The sequence below is a fragment of the Sarcophilus harrisii genome, chromosome 6, assembly GCF_902635505.1.
Source record: "Sarcophilus harrisii chromosome 6, mSarHar1.11, whole genome shotgun sequence".
Taxonomy (NCBI): domain Eukaryota; kingdom Metazoa; phylum Chordata; class Mammalia; order Dasyuromorphia; family Dasyuridae; genus Sarcophilus; species Sarcophilus harrisii.
Window position 1 is genome coordinate 241,419,151 of NC_045431.1, and position 19,443 is coordinate 241,438,593.

The 19,443-nt window shown below is 48.0% G+C and overlaps 1 protein-coding gene across 1 annotated transcript; it reads right to left on the reverse strand.

Moving 5' to 3' along the window:
- Positions 1–215: 215 nt before the first annotated feature.
- CTSW (cathepsin W) lies at positions 216–7,258 on the reverse strand. The gene is made up of 10 exons (XM_031943630.1): positions 7,111–7,258; positions 6,515–6,608; positions 5,493–5,614; positions 3,022–3,118; positions 1,759–1,839; positions 1,524–1,640; positions 940–1,004; positions 769–856; positions 627–685; positions 216–538 (listed from the first exon to the last, which is right to left on the reverse strand). The coding sequence occupies exons 1-10, from the start codon at positions 7,192–7,194 to the stop codon at positions 431–433; spliced, it is 915 nt and encodes a 304-aa protein (XP_031799490.1). The 5' UTR covers positions 7,195–7,258; the 3' UTR covers positions 216–430.
- Positions 7,259–19,443: the final 12,185 nt, after the last annotated feature.

Here is a 19,443-nt window from a genome sequence, read left to right on the forward strand (position 1 = left end):
GAACCCTTAATTCAAGGAGGCCCTGCACTGGAGGGAGACAGCTGGGGGGGAGGGGGAGGTGTGTTCTGAAAAGGATCCAGGGGTCTTAGGGAATGCCAGCAGGAGCACGTGGCCAGCCTTGGGTCGCTGCACTTGCACACACATGGGCGCACACACCCTGGATTCCTCCCCATAAAGACGGCAGAGACCCCTCCTTGGACGCCCACCCTCGGGCTCAGGGACCCCTCAGCAAGCTGTTCTAGTGGGAGCCGGACCAGATGGCCACGGCCTTCCCGGCTCCCACAATCCCTTGCTTTCTCCCTTCCCTGGGAGCTTTCCCCACCTCCATTTGCCAGCGCACTTGAGAGCCAAAGACCAGCGGCTTTATTGAGTTCAAGTACAAGATGCCTCGTAGGCCATGAGCATGGGGGGGGAGGCCTCGAGGGAGTCTTCAGGTGGGGCAGCGCATGGGGGGGGTCTGGCCTTCCTTCAGCACAGCCGTCAGTGGGAACTTTGTGATGCCGCAGGCGTTTCTTCCCCGATGCAACCGGAAATATCCCTGAGGGAGGGTCCTGTTTAGGTGCAGCTGGGCGGGGGGGGGCGACCTGGCTGTGCCCACCCCCTGCCCCCCCTGGAGCCTCACTCACCTTTTCTCCCCAGCTGCTGCCCCAGGAGTTCTTGAGGATCCAGTAGGTAAAGTTGTGGACTGTAAGGGAGGTTAGGAAGCAGTGAGGGGGGGCCGGGGGGCCGGCTCCGGCCAAGGCCCCCCAGGGTCTCCCAAGAACTCACTTTGGCCAAAGCCCACCAGCTGCACCACGTGGTCCACGTACTTGGGGTCACAGTTGTTCCCTGGTTTGATCACCCCTCTAATGTAGCTCTGATGAGGGAGGGAACAGACCATGAGCCCTTGGGGGTCGAGGGTCCGGGAGCCGGCAGCCCCGCCCCCTGCTCTTTCCTCACCTTTAAGAGTCGCGAGTTGATGGTCACAGTGATGGGTCCCTTTTCTGCCAGATACTGGGCCATGTCTGGGGGAGAGGGTGCTGTTAGAATGGGGAGGGGGGGTAGGAGGGCCTGGAGAAGCTCCCCCATTTCTGCAGAAGGGGAAGGAATGTCCCAGTCATGAGAATCTTAGACCTGCCCCAGCCCTTGGATCTGGGCTTCCTGTACCCCCAAGGCCGCACCCTGACTTAAGGTTCCCCAATTTGCTCCTCAGTTTCCCTTCCCTTTCCAGGGCCTTGGGGATGGTTCAGGCTGACACTCCCTCATATCTACTCCCCCAAAGGCTTTCACTAAAGGGGGCAGCTGGGGGCCTCTTCCCTCTGCTGCCTCTGAGACCCCCAGCTAACTAGTAAGCACCCCAGGTTTGGGACTGAGCCCCCCTCAGTGTACAACAGGCTGAGCACTTTGCTGGAGGGGGCGTCTTCATTTTGTAGACGGGATGGCCTAGTCATCCAGGGGCTCGGTGGGCTAGCTGGCCTTCCCAATGGGTGCCCCGCGCCTCCTTCCCCGTATTCCGGCCTCAGATTCAGGGACCCGGCACCCACAATTCTCCTCCTTATGCAGCATCAAGAAGTCGTGGATCCAGGCCCTTTTTTTTTTCTTTTGGCAGCCTTTGGAGAGCTGGGGTCTGTAGGGGTAATCCTGCTCCTCGGCCAGGCCGCCTGTTTGGGAGGGAGGAGACTCTGAGGCTCCTGGCCATGAAGGCCGAGCCAGGGAGTCCCGGTCTGGGCTCCGGCCCAGGGAGATGGAGCTTTGGGGCCCCCGGGGGGATACACGTACTTTGGTTGAGGATAGTCATGTAGGCGTCCCAGACGAAGCCGCCCTCACAGCCTTGTCCACAGCGGCGGCAGTCCAGCAGCTCTGCGGGAACAGGGGGAGGGCCCCTCAGTTCTCTCTGTGGATCCCCAAAGCCGGCCTTGCTGGCCCATAGCTTCACCGCAGACCAGGCAGGCTTCTGAGACCGGCCCAAGGAACGAATCCAGGGCCTGTCATGTCCCCACCCACCAATGAGCACATGGGCTTCCCACGCTCCCGTGCTGCATCCTCTTAGTGGGCCCTGGTTACCTCCCCGGTAAGTGCCCGCAGCTTGACTTGGGAGCTTTCTCCTTAGGCTTTCGGGGTTCCCCAGAGGCAGTAATGGGCTGCCCGGGACTCCTCGCAGATGTCCAGCCCCTATTTCTACAGCCCTTCAACGTTAACCCCCAGGGTAGGTGATGGGGCCAAGATGGCCATGGTGAGACACTGAGTGAGCCGCTGAGGTCAAGGATCCAAACCCAGGTTTCCCCAATCCAGGCCCAGCCTTTCCCCCCTTATTCTGTGTTCCAATCGAAAAAGCACCGACACACCTACTGTGTGCTACCCACAGTACAGACAGTGTCCTGCCCTCCACAGGCTCACCAGGACTTTGTAATAAGGTTTTGGGAGAATTTGAGGAAAACCCAATAGTCAGAACAACCCCCGCCCTGTGCAGAGGCTGTGTCCAGGTATCCCCACCCTCAGTGCAGTTCTTAAACCTTTTCCCCATTGCCCCCATCCCTTCCCTATCCATCCAGTATTTAATTACTTTGATATTTGATTGTTTTCCCTCCCCCTCTGGGGGAATCTTATTAATGGGTCAATGAGAACATGTCAAACTGAGCAAGCATTTGGGGATGCTGGATGAGGGAGAAGGAAGGCGAGGGCGGCTCTGAGGCCACAGAGCTGGGTGAGCGGAGGGCTGGGGAGGGTGAAAGGGAAGGTGGAGGAGGGAGAGGACTTTGGTTTGAGGGAGGACCACTGGTAACACAGAGCAGGGAGGGATGGAGGAGATCAGGAGAGAAGGGGCAGCAGGATGCAGAGACTGGGACCATCGGGACGAAATTGGGGATTGACTGCATACGAGGAAGAGAAGGGGCCCCGGGGGGCACAGACTTGGGAGAAAGCCAGGGTTGCTGGGAGTTAGGATGGATGGGTCTATGCAGGCTCCCACATACCCACTCAGGAAGGCCCCGGGAGGGCCCCTTCCCCAGCGATGCTCCCCTACCCAAGCAGCGTCCCCCATACCTTGCACAGAGAGCTTGAAGAGCTGTTGGTAGTTGATGGCCCACAAGGCTTCAACGTTGCCCACAGCGGAAATGGCCCAACAGCTGTTGCAATTTTTCTGTGGGAAGAGGTCATTTTCTTCCATAGCTGCTTTCCCTGTTCCCTGCCTCCCTCTGTCAATCCAGGAGGGAAGGAGAGAGAGTTCTTGATGAAAGAGCTAGGGGACGCGGTTTAAGGGTTCGGAACAAGCCGCGGATGGGAAGGGGAATGGAAGTGGCCGGGGGGGAGCTTCCTGACTTACGGAGTCAGGACTCTTTCCTCCAGTCAAGGAACCGCTTCGCCTCTGCAGTCTTGGTATCCCCCTTTCCCTTCACCAGACCCGTAATTGGGCTGGATGGTTGTCCGAGCCTCCTCTGTGCAGACAAATTGGGGCCTCAGTGGCCTTAGATCCAAGCCCCTGACCGTGACGCAGTTCTTTTCCATTTCTAGTCACCATGCTAACATTTGTGAGCTCAGTAGTTTTCTTAGTCTCTGTTAATCTCTCCTTTGAGTTTTAGAATGTCTAATTTGGTATTTAATTGGGGGGGGGTTAATTTGTTCTTTTTCTAGCTTTTTTAGTGGCCTGTCTAATTCATTGATGAACTCTTTCTCAATTTTATTTATGTAGCTGTTTAGAGATATAACATTTCCCCTAAGAATTGCTTTGGCTGCATCTCATACATTTCCCACCTTTTGTTGCTGAGGCAGTTGGGGTTAAGTGATTTGCCCAGGGTCACCCAGCTAGGAAGTGTTAATTAAGTATCGGAGGCCAGATTTGAGCTCAGGGTCCTCCCAACTTTAGGGTTGGTGCTCTAGCCACTGCGCCCCCTAGCTACCCCATGACCCACTCATTCTTTAGAATTAGATTATTTAGTTTCCAATTGATTTTTAATCTAATCTTTGGCCTTTTATTGCATCGTGGTCTAAAAAGGAAAGATTTACCATTTCAGCCTTTTTGCATTTGATTGTAGTTTTTGTCCCAATCGGGTCTCTTGTGTATCCATGTACTGCCTAAAAACTTTCCCTTCCCTATTCAGTTTTCCTGTCTATCTCCCTAGGTTTTTGGATCCTTTAACCTCCCTAGTCTCTTTTTTTTATTTTATGGTTAGAGTCTATTCTGAAGGGGAGGTTGGAGTGTTTAAGGGACAACTTTTTTCTTTACATGTGGTATTGGAGAGGGATAAAACTTGCATGCTCACTTGGTGGTGGATCCACTAAAGTTGGGCCCAGTGAGGACCCCAGAGTTGTAGGACTCAAAGATCCAAAACCTTCATTACGCGCTTCCTCATTACCAAATCCCCTGTTTCCAAAGAGCAAATAATAGGATCTCCTAGAAACAGCCTTTAGGGTTCATCCTAAAAAATTAACTTCTATGCCCATAGGAGCCATCAAAGCTGATCCTTCCATTTTAAAGAGAAGCCATGGAAGGGAAGTGACGATTCCAAGCTTGCCACTGCTTTCTGCACATTTAAAATCACTGTAGAATTGGGAGCCTTATGTTTATTTCTCAAAGGAAACATGATATAGCTTAAGACCAAGAGAGTTTCTGTGGTCTCAAAGTCAGGGAGACCTGACTGATACCTGCAGGCTGGGCTCTGAGTTCAGCTACCCAGGGAGCTGCTTCCTAGTTCATCCTTCTCATCTTAGGTCTCGATAGAAGGCTTGATTGTTATGAGGAGGAGGTTTGGCCAAGGAGTGTTGTCAGAGCTTGGGATAGAGAAAGAAAAGGGAGAAAGGAGTAACAGGAAAGAGAGGAAGGGAGGGAGGGCCAGACAGGAAGAAAGGATCTTCGTCTCTACCTCCCAGTGGTTCAGGCACGTCCGATTCTCTGTGACCCCATTTGGGGTTTTCTTGGCAGAGACCCTGCAGTGGTTGGCCATTTTCTTCTCTGGCTCATTTTAAGATGGGGAAGCTAAGGTGAATGGGGGTAAGTGACTTATCCAGGGTCACACAGCTGGTAAATCTGGATCCAGATTTGAACTCCGGTCTTCCTGACTCCAGCTCTCTATCACACCATCTTGCTGTCCCAACCTGACTACTCTTGGGTAAGTTCTTTCCCGTCTCTCGGACTCGGTTTTCTTAGTTATACAACATGGACAATAATCTTCATGTGGCTCCCAGTAGGGATCAGAGCAAACCCTGGAGGAGTGAGGGTTTTACTCTTGAAAACCTTGAGATGGGGGACAATAGGAAGTGGGTCTAGTAGACCAGAAGCTCCCTGGAGGCAAGACTTGGATTTGGAGGCAGGAAAACTTCAGTCCAAATTCCTGCCCTGACATTTATGAATTAGGTGATGATGGGCAAGTTACTCAACCTCCTCAAGCCTCGGTTTCCTTATCTGTAAAATGGGGCAGAGAGGTGACCCAGATGCTGTCTAGGCCACCTTGCAGCCTCTGGCCATCCCCAGGAGCCTGACTCTAAGGGGTGATTTGTCAGTTCTGATTGCCTGGGACCCCCTTACCTGTGAGGTCACTGAATCGGGTCACCCCAAACTGGGCCAAACCCTGGTGCTCCTCCGTCAGCTGCTGGGCTCGAGCCAGGTTGTCAGCAAAGATCTTAAGGCGGCATTCTTGTTCTAGAGAGGGGTTTTGAGGGCCTATGGGCCAACTGGGTGGGAAGAAGCACTGGCTCTTCCTCTGCCCCCAAGAGAGCGTCTGCATCCTTTCCCACCTGGGATGTCTTGAGGTGTCCCCTCCAGAGCCACTGAACCACTAGTGCCCTAGTGCCCCGTCTGCAGGGCCTTCTGCCCCTGCCCAAGTGAGACGAGCTGGAGCCCTCAATAGCTCATCCCTCCCCTCGGCCCCCACTGTTGAACCCTCTCTGGTCTGTTCCTGTGGGTTTGGAAGGGCATTGCTTCCCTGACCCTCCGTTTGCTCATCTGTAAAATGGGGTTAATAATGAGGTAATATTCACATGATAGCCATTTTGGTGAGGTTTGGTCAGCTCTCTACATGGGACCCCGCGCTGATGAGAGGCAGAAATCTCCCTGCTTGCCATTGCCAGCCCCCTCCGACTCTGAGGGGATGCGGGTGTGCAGGGGAGGCTCCAGCGGCCAGGAGGGGGCGCTAGAACAAGAGGTTCTGTGCGAGAGGGAATGTTGGGAGCCAGACAGAACCTCTGAACACGAATCTCGGGGTGTTAGAGGCAGGAGGGACCCTAGAACACGGACCCAGGATGCCAGAGGGGGCAGGAGGACTTAGAACCCAGACCACAAGTTGGAGCTGGGAGGCACCTTAGTCGCCACCTAATCCAGCGTCCCTCCTACAGAGAACCAGAGCCAAGAGGATGTGGTTCTCCTGGCTTCCTGGCCAGTGCTAGTGAAGGGGACCAAAGGAAGTGACAGCTCTAGGAAAGCCCCCGCATAACGAGTGGAGGCAGGTGTGAGCGCGGTGCATGTGCCACCCATGGGTGTGGGGGTCTACCCTGTGTCATCCATATACACAGACGGGGGGAGGGGAAGATGCCGGAGGCCTACCTGCTGCATCAGGGTAGCTCTTGTTGTACTGGATCTGAAAGGCCTTGAATCGCTCCCTGAGGTCCCGGGTGACTGGCAGCAGGCTGTGGAAGCTCTGGGGGCAGAGTGGGTGAGGAGGGAGACCCTGCCTGCCCCTGGAGAGGGGATGGGCTGAGGGGCTTGGGACGCCAATTGGGCCAAGCCTCAAAAAACCGCAAAGGACTTCGCCTCGTTGTGGAGGCGCAGGCAGAGGAGGGGCTTTCCCAGCTGGTCGGCGGCAGGGCCCAGGCCCAGCACCCCACCTGGGGCTTTTAACATTCCCTGGAATGTCCCTAGAGTCTTCTCTATGTTGTTCCAGACCGTGGTGGAAGACCAGGGGAAGGAGTGGGAGCTGGGAAGTTAGGAGAGCAAGGGGCTCCAAATAGTAGGACTGGATCTGGACACAGGGCAGAGGGGCTGGGAGGGAAACCGGGACACTGAGGGGAGGGACCCCAGGGCCAGGGGAGAGGTTCGCAGTCTGGGATGGACAGGGGACAGAGCTGAAATTGGGATACAATGGAAAGAGAAAACGGGGTGCTGATCAAAGTGGACCCATGGACTTAGGGGGGTGGGCTTACCTGTCCCAGTAGGGGGCAGGTGTTCCAGGCCAGGCCCCCCGTGGCCAGCAGCCCCAGGAGGCAGAAGAGCTGAGAGGAGAGCATCTCGAAGCCAGCGAGCCAAGTGAGGGGTGAGACGAGAGCAGTCGGAGATGACTGAGGCCAGGAAACCAGCCAGTGACACCTGTGAGGGGGGCAGTAGGAGCCCCACCCTCAAAGGAAGCAGGGCGGGGGAGTGTAGGGCGGGAGTGAGAGCCCACACTCTGGAGCCACAGGGTCCAGGCTCCTTCCCCTGGCCCCCAGCTCCTGGAGGGTCGGGGGTGAGCAGCAGAGCAGCCGGGCCACAGCCTTGGTGGGGTGAGGGCAGGGGCAGGAGGCCACCTTTCACAGTGTGAGCTGGGGAAATTCCCACCAGGCCCTGGGCAAAGTCCCCACTGCTTAGGGCAGCTGGCAGCAGGCAGCAAGGTCAGGGAGGGGTCCCAGTGTGTGACCACAGCTGAGAAATGGTGGGATCTTGGGCCGCCATCCCCCTGACCAAGGAGCAGACAGTCCCACGGTCCGACCCATCTGGCCACTTATTGCTCTCAGAGCAGAGCAAGGAGGAGGAGAAGGGCTAGGCTGGACTGAAGGGAACGGCCCCCTTCTCCAAGGGGAGCTCCCCACCCTGGGGGAGCCCTTTGTTTGTGGGTGCCCAGAGCTGTTCTCCTTTCTCTGGTGGGCCTCATCACTCCCAAGGCTTCGGTCAGCATCCATAGGCACGGGATCAGTGGATCCAGGCATCCGGCTCCAGCCTCTCCCAACTTCCAGTCCCATCGCCCTGATCCGGATCTGGGATGTTCCAATGGGCACCGCAAACCAACATGTCCAAATGGGACTCATTCTCTTTCCAGCCAAACACGGCTCCCTCCCGACTTTCCCTATTTCTGCCACTGAACTTCCAATGGTTCCTGCTCAGAACCAGAGTGTTATTCTCAATCCCTCCTCCCTACCAGTCTTAAAATTATGAGAGACCCTGGTCCTCTGAGAGTCAGAGGTCAGGAGGGCTCTCTTGGGTCTGTTCTCGAGCTCCACAGGGCATCCCCCCCATCCTCAGCTCCTACTCCCTTCCCCTATGAGCCTCAGAATCAGAGGAGCAAACGTTTGTGCTGTCCCCTCCACCTCCGTCCCCACGGTCCCCTCTGCTCTCTGCTGCCCTTGGGCTCTGCCCACTTGGTCACCAAATCCCGTCAATCCTCCCTTCCAAGCAGCTCTTCCTTCCAAACCTTTGTCCCCACTCAGGCGGCTGCCATCTTCATTCAGACCTTCCCTTCCTGGACAACTAGGAGAGTCACCTCCTCTCTCGTTCCTCCTTATCTCGACTCCTTTCACCTCACAGCTCTCAAGTTATTTCCAAACCACACGTGGCTTGTCAAATTATATTTATTCGCTTCTCCCTCCACGAACCCTGTTATATGAACCATTAAAAACAATCAGCACCAGTTTCAATGCTCTTGTGCTGGAGAGAGTCATCTACCCCCAGAGGACTATGGGAACTGAGTGTGGATCACAGCACAGCATTCTCCTCTTGTTCTTGTTTGCTTGAATTTCATTTTCTTTCTCATTTTTTTCCTTTTTGTTCTGATTTTTCTTGTGCAACAAAAGAATTGTAGAAATGTGAATGTCTATATTGGAGTTACGGATATTTTTTACCATGTTTGACATATATTGGATTTCTTGCCATCTAGGAGAAGGGATGGGGGAAGGGGGGTGGAACTTAAGGTTTTGCAAGGGTCAATGGTAAAAAATTATTCTTGCATGTCTTGAAAATAAAAAGCTTCAATAAAAATAAATAAAAAGATAAAAAAAAAATACATGTGACCATGTCACCCCACTCTCACTCAAAGACTTTCCTTAGGTCCCCCCGCCTGGAGGCCAGAGTGAATGTGCCCCAGCTTCTCCTCTCTAGCCACCACAAGCGAGCTCCCTGACCGACTTTCCCCATTTTTGTTGAACAGAATTCAGGTATTGTAGGGGTCTTTGTGGGGAAGAGAAAAAACTGTCATGGTTGACCTAAGGCAGGACCCAACACTAATAGAGGGAAGTTACAAAGAGGTAAACTGAGGCATCAGAGTGGTCCCGAAGTGGAAGAGGTCAGGAACCCTCCAGCCTGGCTGTGGTCAGGCAGACCGCTGGGGCTTTCTCTTCAAGTCTGGGTTCAGTCTGACAGCCTTGGAGGCTGAGGTTCTGTACCGGCTTCTGGAGTGACGTGTAGCTTAAATAGCCTTATCCCTGCCCTTCGATTCCTATAGAATCACACTCATCTCCTACGGAACTCTAACCCTCCCTTCTTGGGTTTTTTTTTTTTTTTTTCATTTAACAAACATTTAGTAACTACGCCCTGTATGTCACATACCAGGCAGACACTAGAGACAAAAGGGCCGGGAAAAGTCCTCTGCGGGCACCCTACGTTCTCCTGTATCCAAGGCAAGCCTTTGCCCCTGACGGGGTGATCAGACATGACAGCAAATGCAGCGCTCTGCAACCCTGGCCCCCCACCTCTCCACCTAGAGCCCTCCCCATTTTGCTCTGCTGCTGGGTACCCCCAGGGGCACCGATGGCCATTTACAACTGGACAGTGTTTCAGGTGCCACGGGTACATCTTAGTGTGCACCCAGCGGGTCAAAACATAAAGAGAAAACACCTTTATTCCGATTGGTTGAATTTTAGGCCAAAACCATATTTTTTCCTGAATGGGAAGAGTTGCTCTCAACCACTGTTGTTCAACATTGAACGGCTTCAAAGATTAGCTTTTGCTCCATCCTCAATGACCCTCCTAAATGCTTCCAAAATGGCAAGAAAAACGACATTTACCCAGAGAACTGAAAGGTCGGCAAAGTCAAACTAGACGAGTCAAGTAATGTTAAGCTGCTTTATATGCTCGAGTTTATTTTATAGATGCTCAGGGTCACACGAGTGGCTGGATTCGCACCCAGGACTCTGAAAGTACAAAAGCAAAAGAAATGTCGAAATCCATCGAATTATTCGATTGAGGAGTTTCCACTCAACCTTCAGTCGAAAGTCATCAATGACATGTTAATAAGGCAGAAATCAAGAAAAGAATTGAATAGAATTGTACATACGCCTTCTCATTTAATTTAAACCATATCATGTATTGACAGCAATATTTGTCATTAGCTGTGTGAGAAGACATTTTCAAAGATGAAATATGTAAAATCTCATTACAGGTCATTGACAAATGAACTTTTTTTTCCCCCGAGGCAGTTGGGGTTAAGGGACTTGCCCAGGGTCACACAGCCGGGAAGTGTTCCGTGTCTGAGAGCAGATTGAACTCAGGGCTGGCGCTCTCTCCACTGAACATTTTTAATCAATTTTGATGATAGGGAACATGAATGTTGAACCCCAATTAGGTAAAATGTTATCTTCACCCAAAACTCCATTCTCATTAGCAAACTTGTGTTTTAAAAAGTGATCTTTATCATTATTGTTATTATTATATTTTGAATTTTATTTAAAAAAATGTGTAGGAATGTGTTTTCTCCCTGGTTACCTACAGAATAGCTTAGACTTTGCCTCTTGGCACATATTTAAAATCTGATCTTTAGAGAAAAAGTTTGCTGACTCCTTTTCTAATCTGTTGAATTTCTCTGATTTTTATTTTTATTTTTTTTGCTGAGACAATTAGGCCTGTTAAGTGACTTGCCCAGGATCACCTAGCTAAGTTAAGTGTCTGAGATCAGATTTGAATTCAGGTCCTCCTGACTTCAGAGCTGGTGCTCTATCCACTGTGCCCCCCCAGCTAATAAATTTGCTTTTTAAGAAAGCCTATATGATAATAGAAGATGAATTCATAACTGTCCTTTTCTTTATTTGTCTTTGTTTCTCTGCTAGGCATTTTTTACTTTATTTTTTTTTCCCCTTTCCTCCTCCCCATTTCCCTAAACAGGCTACAAGTTAAGCATGAATATATTTATGTGGATATTATGTGGCTATATTTATGTACATTACATATGTTTGTATATACACACACACCTACATAGAGACATGCATACACATACATCTAAAACAGTATTCTGAGGGCTGACACAGGTTTGTCTTTGAATGAATAAATGAAGACATTTACGTGATGTCTCTTTTTTTAATTATATTTTTATTTCCTTTGTTACATTTTCTTTTTTTATTATTATAGCTTTTTATTTACAAGATTATATGCATGGTAATTTTTCAGCATATCCAATGACTTTTCAACGTGGCTTGGACTGCATTCAGTAGTATAGGGAGCCAATAATATGTTACATTATATAGTAATATCGATATTGTAATAATTCTACAATGTGAAATATACGTAATATAATACAATATAATAATATATGTATATAAACTATATACATGTTACATTACAATAATGGGACACTTTGAAAAACTATGTGATGTCTCTTAACTGAATCTTTTGTTAAGTTTGACTTTATCTGACACCAGCGATTACTACCTCGACTCTTTTTTCTTCTCTTTATTTTTTAATTCACATTGCTTTATGAATCATGTTGGGAGAGAAAAATCAGAGCAAAAGGGGAAAATCTATGGGAGAGAGAAAAAAAAAACAGAAAAAAGAAGTGAATCTACCAGGGGATGATTTACATTCAATCTCTATAGTTCTTTCTCTTGGGATTGCTTCGGATCACGGAGCCGCTGAGGAGAACCGAGACTTTCTTAGTTGATCATCACCCATTCTCGCTGCACTGTATACAGTGTCTTCCTGGTTCTGCTTGTTCTCTCAGTTTGTGTAAATCTTTCCAGGCCTTTTTATAATCAGCTCGTTCATCATTTTTTATAGAACAGTAATATTCCATCACCTTCATGGAGCGTAGGTTTGTTCAGCTGTTCCCCAACTGATGGCCAGAGTTGTTTTTTTTTTTTTCTAATAAACTCCACTCCTGATCACTGTTACTCTGTTCAGATCTCTTACTTCCTATCCTTGTTAATTCTTTTACTTTACTTCTACCTGTTGATTTTCCTCGCCATTACTTAACCCCCCCCCCCCACCCCCCCCCCCCCCGCCAACGCCCCTTCCCCATGGATCCCTCTCTTATTTTCTCCCCCTCCACCCTTCCCCTCCCTCTATATCCCACTACTCACCATATCCCTCTCCCCTTAACTTCTATCCCACTTTATCCTAGTCCCTGTTCCCTTTATTTCTTTAGGGATTCTGGAGGGACTAGCCCCTTCATTGTATGTATAAGTATTGTTCCCTCATGGAAGTGGGATTGCAGAACTACCAGCCCTTCTCCCCATCTGATTCCTCTGCCTCGGTTCTCGCTCTCGTAGCTCACGTGCATCGTGGCCTTGCTATTTTTTCCTTTTTCCTGGACAGTTTGGTTTTTTAGGGTCACCTCACACTCAGCTCCTCCCAGTCTTTCTTTTGGATGAGCCATTACCTTCTGGCCTCTTTCAGGACAGGAGGACAAACAACAGCTTATGTGTAAGCAGGAGTTGCCGCCCCACTTGGGGACCTGCTGGCCGGTTCCAGTTGGGCAGTGCAGCTCCTTCCTTCCTCCCTTTCTGCTTCCCTCCTCTTCCTCTGTCCGCACAGGCAATCACACTCTCACATGCGCAGGAATATCAATTTTGATCCCCGAAACCTGGTGAGATATCCTGGGGTTTACAGGCTGGATTTCCTCCTTAAACCCAACTTACTCTGGCCCTTATGGATGGGCCAACAGTAGATCCCAAGCCCCACCGGGTCCGTGTTTGGGACCTGATTGTCTCGGGGTGAGGGTAAATAGCAATTGTTTCTGTTTTGATAAGAAACTCCAGTCTTCCCGGCCCCCATTGATTTTTTTTTTTTTTTTGACTTGATGCAAGAGGCCATTTTTTCCCTCATTTCTTACCTAGCTTTGGTTAGTGAATGGGTGTTGCCTTGATCAAACTGAGACCAAGGAAAGATCTAAAAAGCTTAAAGAGACAACTTGACCTGACTGGTGAGCCACATGTGTATATTTAGACAATCCACCCGTATTCGTGTCTTAGAAAAGGTTCAGGACTCGGGTAGGGAGGGAGAACATATTGGAAAGTAAAAGTGACCGAAAAACAAAACAAAAAATTACATTAATAAGGTAGGTTAGATGTGAAAATCTCCGAGATATCTTCCAGGTCTTCTGTTCCGGGACTTTAGAACTAACTGGATGAGACTCCTGGCTTCATCATCAGCATGGGGCCCTTGAGCTCTAGAGGCCCCATGTCTTTCTCCACAGACCTAAGGGAACGGGTCCTGGAAACCTTTTTCTCCACTCTGAAAAATTCTGTTAACTTACCTCCCCTCCCCTTTTGGGAAAGCCTGGATTCTTGAGGCTGGAGGAGGGAGGGGACCTTTTCTTTGGCTTTTTTACTTCATTGTTTTTAGTTTATTGGGATTGCCTTGGATCACTGAATTGCTGAGAAGAGCTAAGCCTATGGTAACTGATCATCGCACAACTTGTTGCTGTTGCAGTGTTTTCCTGGTTCTGTTCACTGTGTTCAGTATCAGTTCATGTAAGTCTTTCCAGACTTTTCTGAAATCAGCTTGCTTGTCATTTTTGGGGGGGGAGGGAGGACTGAGGCAATTGGAATTAAGTGACTTGCCCAGGTTCACACAGGAAGGCTAGGAAGTGTTAGGTGTCTGAGGTTAAATTTGAACCCAGGTCCTCCTGACTTCAGGGCTAGTGCTCTCTCCACTAGGCCACCTCGCTGCCCCTTCATCATGTCTTAGAGAACAATAATAGGCCATTACTTTCATATGCTATAACTTGTTCAGCCATTCCCCCGCTGATGGACATCCACTCAGTTTCCAGTTTCTGGCCACTACAAAAAGAGCAGCTACAAACATTTTTGCACCTGTGGGTCCCTCTCCCTCCTTTATGATTTCCTTGGGCTACAGACCCAGTAATGGCACTGCCGGGTCAGTGGGTATGCAAAGGGCCCTTTATTCCAGATCGCTCTTGGAATGGTTGGATCATTTGACAACTCCACCAACAATGCATCAGTGTCCCAGTTTTCCCGCATCCCCTCCAACATTCGTCATTATCTTTTCCTGTCATCCTAGCCAATCTGAAAGATGTTATTTTTATTTGAATTTCTCTAATTCAGAGTGATTTAGAGTATTTTTCCTATGACTATAGATGGCTTTAATCTCATCATCTGAAAAATGTCTTCATCTCCTTTGACCATTTATCAACTGGGGAAAGACTTGTATCCTTATAGATTTGACAAGAGTTCTTCATATAATTTAGAAATCAGACCTGTATCACAAGCGCTGCCTGTAAAGAGTTGTCCCAGCTTTGGCCTTTCCTTTTAATCTTGTTTCTCTTGGTTTTATTTGTGCAAAAAAAAAACTTAATTACTGTGATCCAAGTCGTCCATTTTGCCTTTCTTAATGTTCTCTGGTTCTTCTTTGGGCATAAGTTCCTCCCTTCTCCAGAGACCCGAGAGGTTAACTAGCCTTTGCCTAACCTGCCATGACCTTCCACCCAAATCCCCCAGAGGGACCTTCTCTTAAGCCAAAACCTGGCGGCCAGGCCAGTGAGTGGTGCTTCTGGGAAACGGCAGGGGAAAAAAGGGGAGCCTGAACAGAAGGGAGACTTCCTGTTTACTGCTCACACCTCCAGCTGCCTCACGGTGGTGACACACGTCTCTGGAGGCACCAATGAGTCAGTGGTGAGAAGCCGCAGAGTGTGCTGGGATGGGGGGAGCAGGAAGGGGTAGCTCAGAGAACCAGAGCGTGTCAGGGCTGGAAAATGGGCATGGCTGCCCGAGACAGACCCTGAGAGCCCAGAACACGGAGCGGAACAAGGACCCAGAACACCCCGCAGCCTTTCAAGTGGCACACAGTCCCCTGGAAAAGGGGACCTAGTTATACACAGGAATATAGAGGATGCAAGGGGAGTCAATGGAAATTTAGAAGGGAGGCCTGGTTTCTGTTAGCTAGAGAGACTGGGGGAAACCTCCAGCAGAGAATGGGATCCCAACTTTGGAGAAAAGTGGAAAAACTCAGAAGGGAGGGCATGCATGGTACGGGAGCTGCCTGGGCAAAAGTGTGGCCTCCGGAGACAGTGGTATGTTTGAGGGACAGTAAGTGGTCAGTGTACCAGGACGGTGGACCGTGTGGAAGGAAGTAAAGAATTTGAAGCCCGGAAACAGAGGAGGGGATTAGCTTGGGAAAGCAAATACAAGACTTTATACTGAATCTTGCAAGCAACGGAGAACTGCTAGATTTGGAACCTGCCTCACTTAGCTCTGTGACCCTGGGCAAGGCCCTTAACCCCTTTCAGCATCAGTCTCCTCATCTGTAAAGTGGGAATAATAACAGGCTTGTTGTGGGCCTAAAATGAGCTAAACATATACAAAGTAGAAATGGCATTTACTATGTTTCAGTGTTGGTGTTCTTTTCCCAAAACACAACCAGGTGATAAAAGTTCAAATCTTTTATTGTTTTCTCCATATAGCCCGGTTAGCTCAGAGGCCTATCACTCTGTTTGGTTCTAAGAGCTCCCTCCAAATGTCTCCAAATCCAAAGGTTTGTCCTTCCGACTCCAGCCAGCACCAAGTTGGAAGATGCAATGAATCTCTTTTGCCTCGAAGATACGGCTTGTGGGCTTCCTCCCAGAGTGCTCCCAAAAAACTCTCCCAAATGGCTTACTGGAGCTGTATTTATGCTACTTCTCCAAGAGTGGGATTGTGGGGTATCTCCCAGCATGCTCTCTGGCCCTAAGGGAGGTGTGAATTCAGATATCTCTTTCTAAACCCTGAGTGTGAACTCCATTGAGTACTTAGATACTTATGAGCTCTCTAAAGGTGTGAACACAAGCTGTACGTAGTACCTTGTTTCTAGTTCTGGCCCAAAATATCTCCTTCTAAGATCAAATCAATCATATTGAACCATTACAAATGAGATAATTATTGTCTCTATCAACTCCAATGTCTTAACACTTTGTAAAGATTCCAACATCCCCCCTTTTCTTTTGATTTAGAACCTAGGTGGTCATGACCTCCCTGACTGCTCATGAAGGGAGATGAAAACACCAAAGGAAATAGAAAATCAAATCAGATTGGCGGGTTTCTAGAGGAGCTCACTTGAAACAAGGTGTACATAAATCCACCAATATGGGAGGCGCTACACATAGTTACATAAGTACATAGCAATATAACACAGGCTAGTAGTGATGTAACAAACAACATGAATTAACATGAGAATTTACACATTTACACATTGTCCATTAGTTCATGTGCCAGGAATCCAATGATTCCTGTAAGCTTTGAGGTAAACGATTTTTCATAACATGAATCAACATACAGAATTATACATCTCCATAAGTCATAAAAATAGTCCAAAGGAATCCATTGATTCTTGCTGGTTTTTCAACAACTTGAAATAGTCTCATCTTATGTTAGGAAATCCAATGATTCATGGAGATTTTAAAGTTATTTTAACAGTCTCATTATCAGCCATGCTCTTTCAGGATCAGATGTTTCTTGAATCTTCTCCTTTGTTTTGAAGAACTTGAAATGGTCTCTTCTGTTTACCACCTTTGGGATTTCTCTTCATCACCTGGTAATTACATTGGAGCTGTTTGCACTGGACACTGCCCGTTGGGTTAAAAAACTTGTATTCTCCCCAACTGTAATCCTGATTGCTTTTCTGTTGGTTGATGACATCAGAGTCCTGAATTTCTAAAGACTCTCTGGGTGTAACCTCAGCTGTTATCATGCCCCACCAGTCCTTTGAGTGATACTTAGGAGTTGAGCCCTGCCCCTCATTTCTTGGGGTCAATCTACATTCAGAGGCCCAGTGAAAGCCTCGGTTTCATTTTGGACATGGGGTTTTGGGTTTTCTCTCACCCTGTCTTCTCACTCTATCTCTGTATCTACATTGGGCTCTCAAATGTCCAACTTTTCCACACTGAAAACATAGACGAATTTCTCTAGAAATCCCTTGCCTTTCCATGTTCATCATAGTTTGGGTATAATAAGCATTTGTGCCCAGTGTGGCACAGCGTCTTATGATCTCCTCTAAAGGAGCATCTTTGTCTAGTCCCCATATAATTCTTTTGCAAATCTCATTGGCATTGTCCTTAGCCAGATGTCTCGTCATTATTTCTGTAGCAGCATTATCTCCAATGGTTCTGATGACAGCTGTTTGCAAACGTCCCAGAAAATCTGCAAAAGGTTCATTGGGACCTTGCTCTATTTTTGTGAAAGCTTTATTTCCATCTTTATGTCCAGGGAGAGAATTCCAAGCTTTGATTGCAGCCTTAGAAATTTGCTCATACACTGATATGGGATAATAAATCTGTTCTGAATTCTCTCTATACTGACCTTCACCAGCTAGTTGGTCAAAAGTGATTTGTCCAATAGTTCCTGTTTGCCTATTGCGTTGGGCTCGAATCCTACATAATTCATGAAACCCCGAAAGCCACAACAAATTTTGTCCCGGTTCTAACCATGGTCTCCCTATGGATTTCCAATCATTTGGGGTTAAGATTTCATAAGACAGATTATCTAGCAACATCTTCACATAAGATGATGTGGCCCCATAAAGAGTGCAACCCTTTTTCAAATTTTTAATTTTTTCCAAATTAAAAGGAGTGTATCTTCTCTCTTTTTGACCTGAAGGGTCAAGCTTTTCAATCACAGGATATGCATGTATAAAACCAGATATATCTTCTCCTTTATTTTTTGCCTTAATTAATGTTTCTTCTAATCTTGTCATATTCTGCTTCACAGGAGAAGCTGACTGTGTTTCTGCCTCTCTCTCTCTTCCTCTTCTTCCTCCACCCATGAGGGGCTAGGGTCATGAGATGAGGAATGATCTAATTCCTCCTGCTGTGAAGTATCACACTCAGAATTGTACTTAACTCCATTCTTATCTGAATTTTCCTGCTTATCACCTAGTTTAGTTGGCACTTTCTTCGTTTTCATTTTAACACCTAAATAACTTCTTATAGCCAGTTGTATTAAATTATATGTATTAAATATGTCTTTAGAAGTTGAGTTAGGGCTATTTTTATTACAGAATTGACAAAGATCCTCTCCTACTAAGTTTCATTCATCTAGATCCAATTCTTTCTCCAGAGAGAAACAAGGACATATGTTCTTAACAGTTTGTAAAAGTTCAGTGATCTGCTCCATAATTATAATCAAACCTTGGCTTTCCATAACTTTAACAATGCTCTCTAAGCATTTTCCTTGAACAGAAACAGAAGGCTCTTTTCTAAACACCTGTCCCATCTTAGCTAAAATTCCACTTTAACTCTTTTAACAAAATTTCTTTGTTGTACTCACTCTAATTTCTGGGTTGAGGAGACTTTTCCACTCGATCAAGGTCACAGGCTTTTCCACTGAAATCCACTGAAGGGCCTGTCAGCCCCACGTTGGGCGCCAAAAATGTTGGTGTTCTTTTCCCAAAATACAGCCAGGTGATAAAAGTTCAAATCTTTTATTGTTTTCTCAATATAGCCCGGTTAGCTCAGAGGCCTATCTCTCTGCTTGGTTCTAAGAGCCTCCACCCGATTGTCTACAAATCCAAAGGTTTGTTCTTCCGACTCCAGCCAGCACCAAGTTGGAAGATGCAATGAATCTCTTTTGCCTCAAAGATAGGGCTTGTGGGCTTGCTCCCAGAGTGCTCCCAAAAAACTATCTCGAGTGGCTTACTGGAGCTGTATTTATGCTACTTCTCGACAGTGGGATTGTGGGATATCTCCCAGCATGCTCTCTGGCCCTAAGGGAGGTGTGAATTCAGATATCTCTTTCTAAACCCTGAGTGTGAACTCCATTGAGTACTTAGATACTCATGAGCTCTCTAAAGGTGTGAACACAAGCATCGTTTCCATTAGTTCCACTTAGTACCTTGTTTCAAGTTCTGACCCAAGATATCTCTTTCTAAGATCAAATCAATCATATTGAACCAGGCCAAATTAGATAATTATTGTCTCTATCAACCCCAATGTCTTAACACTTTGTGAAGATTCCAACATTTCAGGAACAAAGCTAAACACTTTCTCAGCATTAACTCATTTCAGCCTCATAACAACTCTGGTTTTTGTTTTTGCTGAGGCAATGGGGGTTAAGTGACTTGCCCGGGGTCACAAAGACAGGAAGTGTTAAGTGTCTGAGGTCAGATTTGAACTCAGGTCCTCCTGAATCAGGGCTGGAGCTCTACCCACTACACCACCCAACTGCCTCTCACAACTCTGGCAGGGCCAGCAGCTAAGTGACTTGCCTAGAGTTCCACACTATTCAGATTTTTCTGACTTCACATGATCATTATTATTAGGTAGCAGGAAAGTGGAAATAATGACGGAATAAAGCGGATGCTGTTCGCTAGAA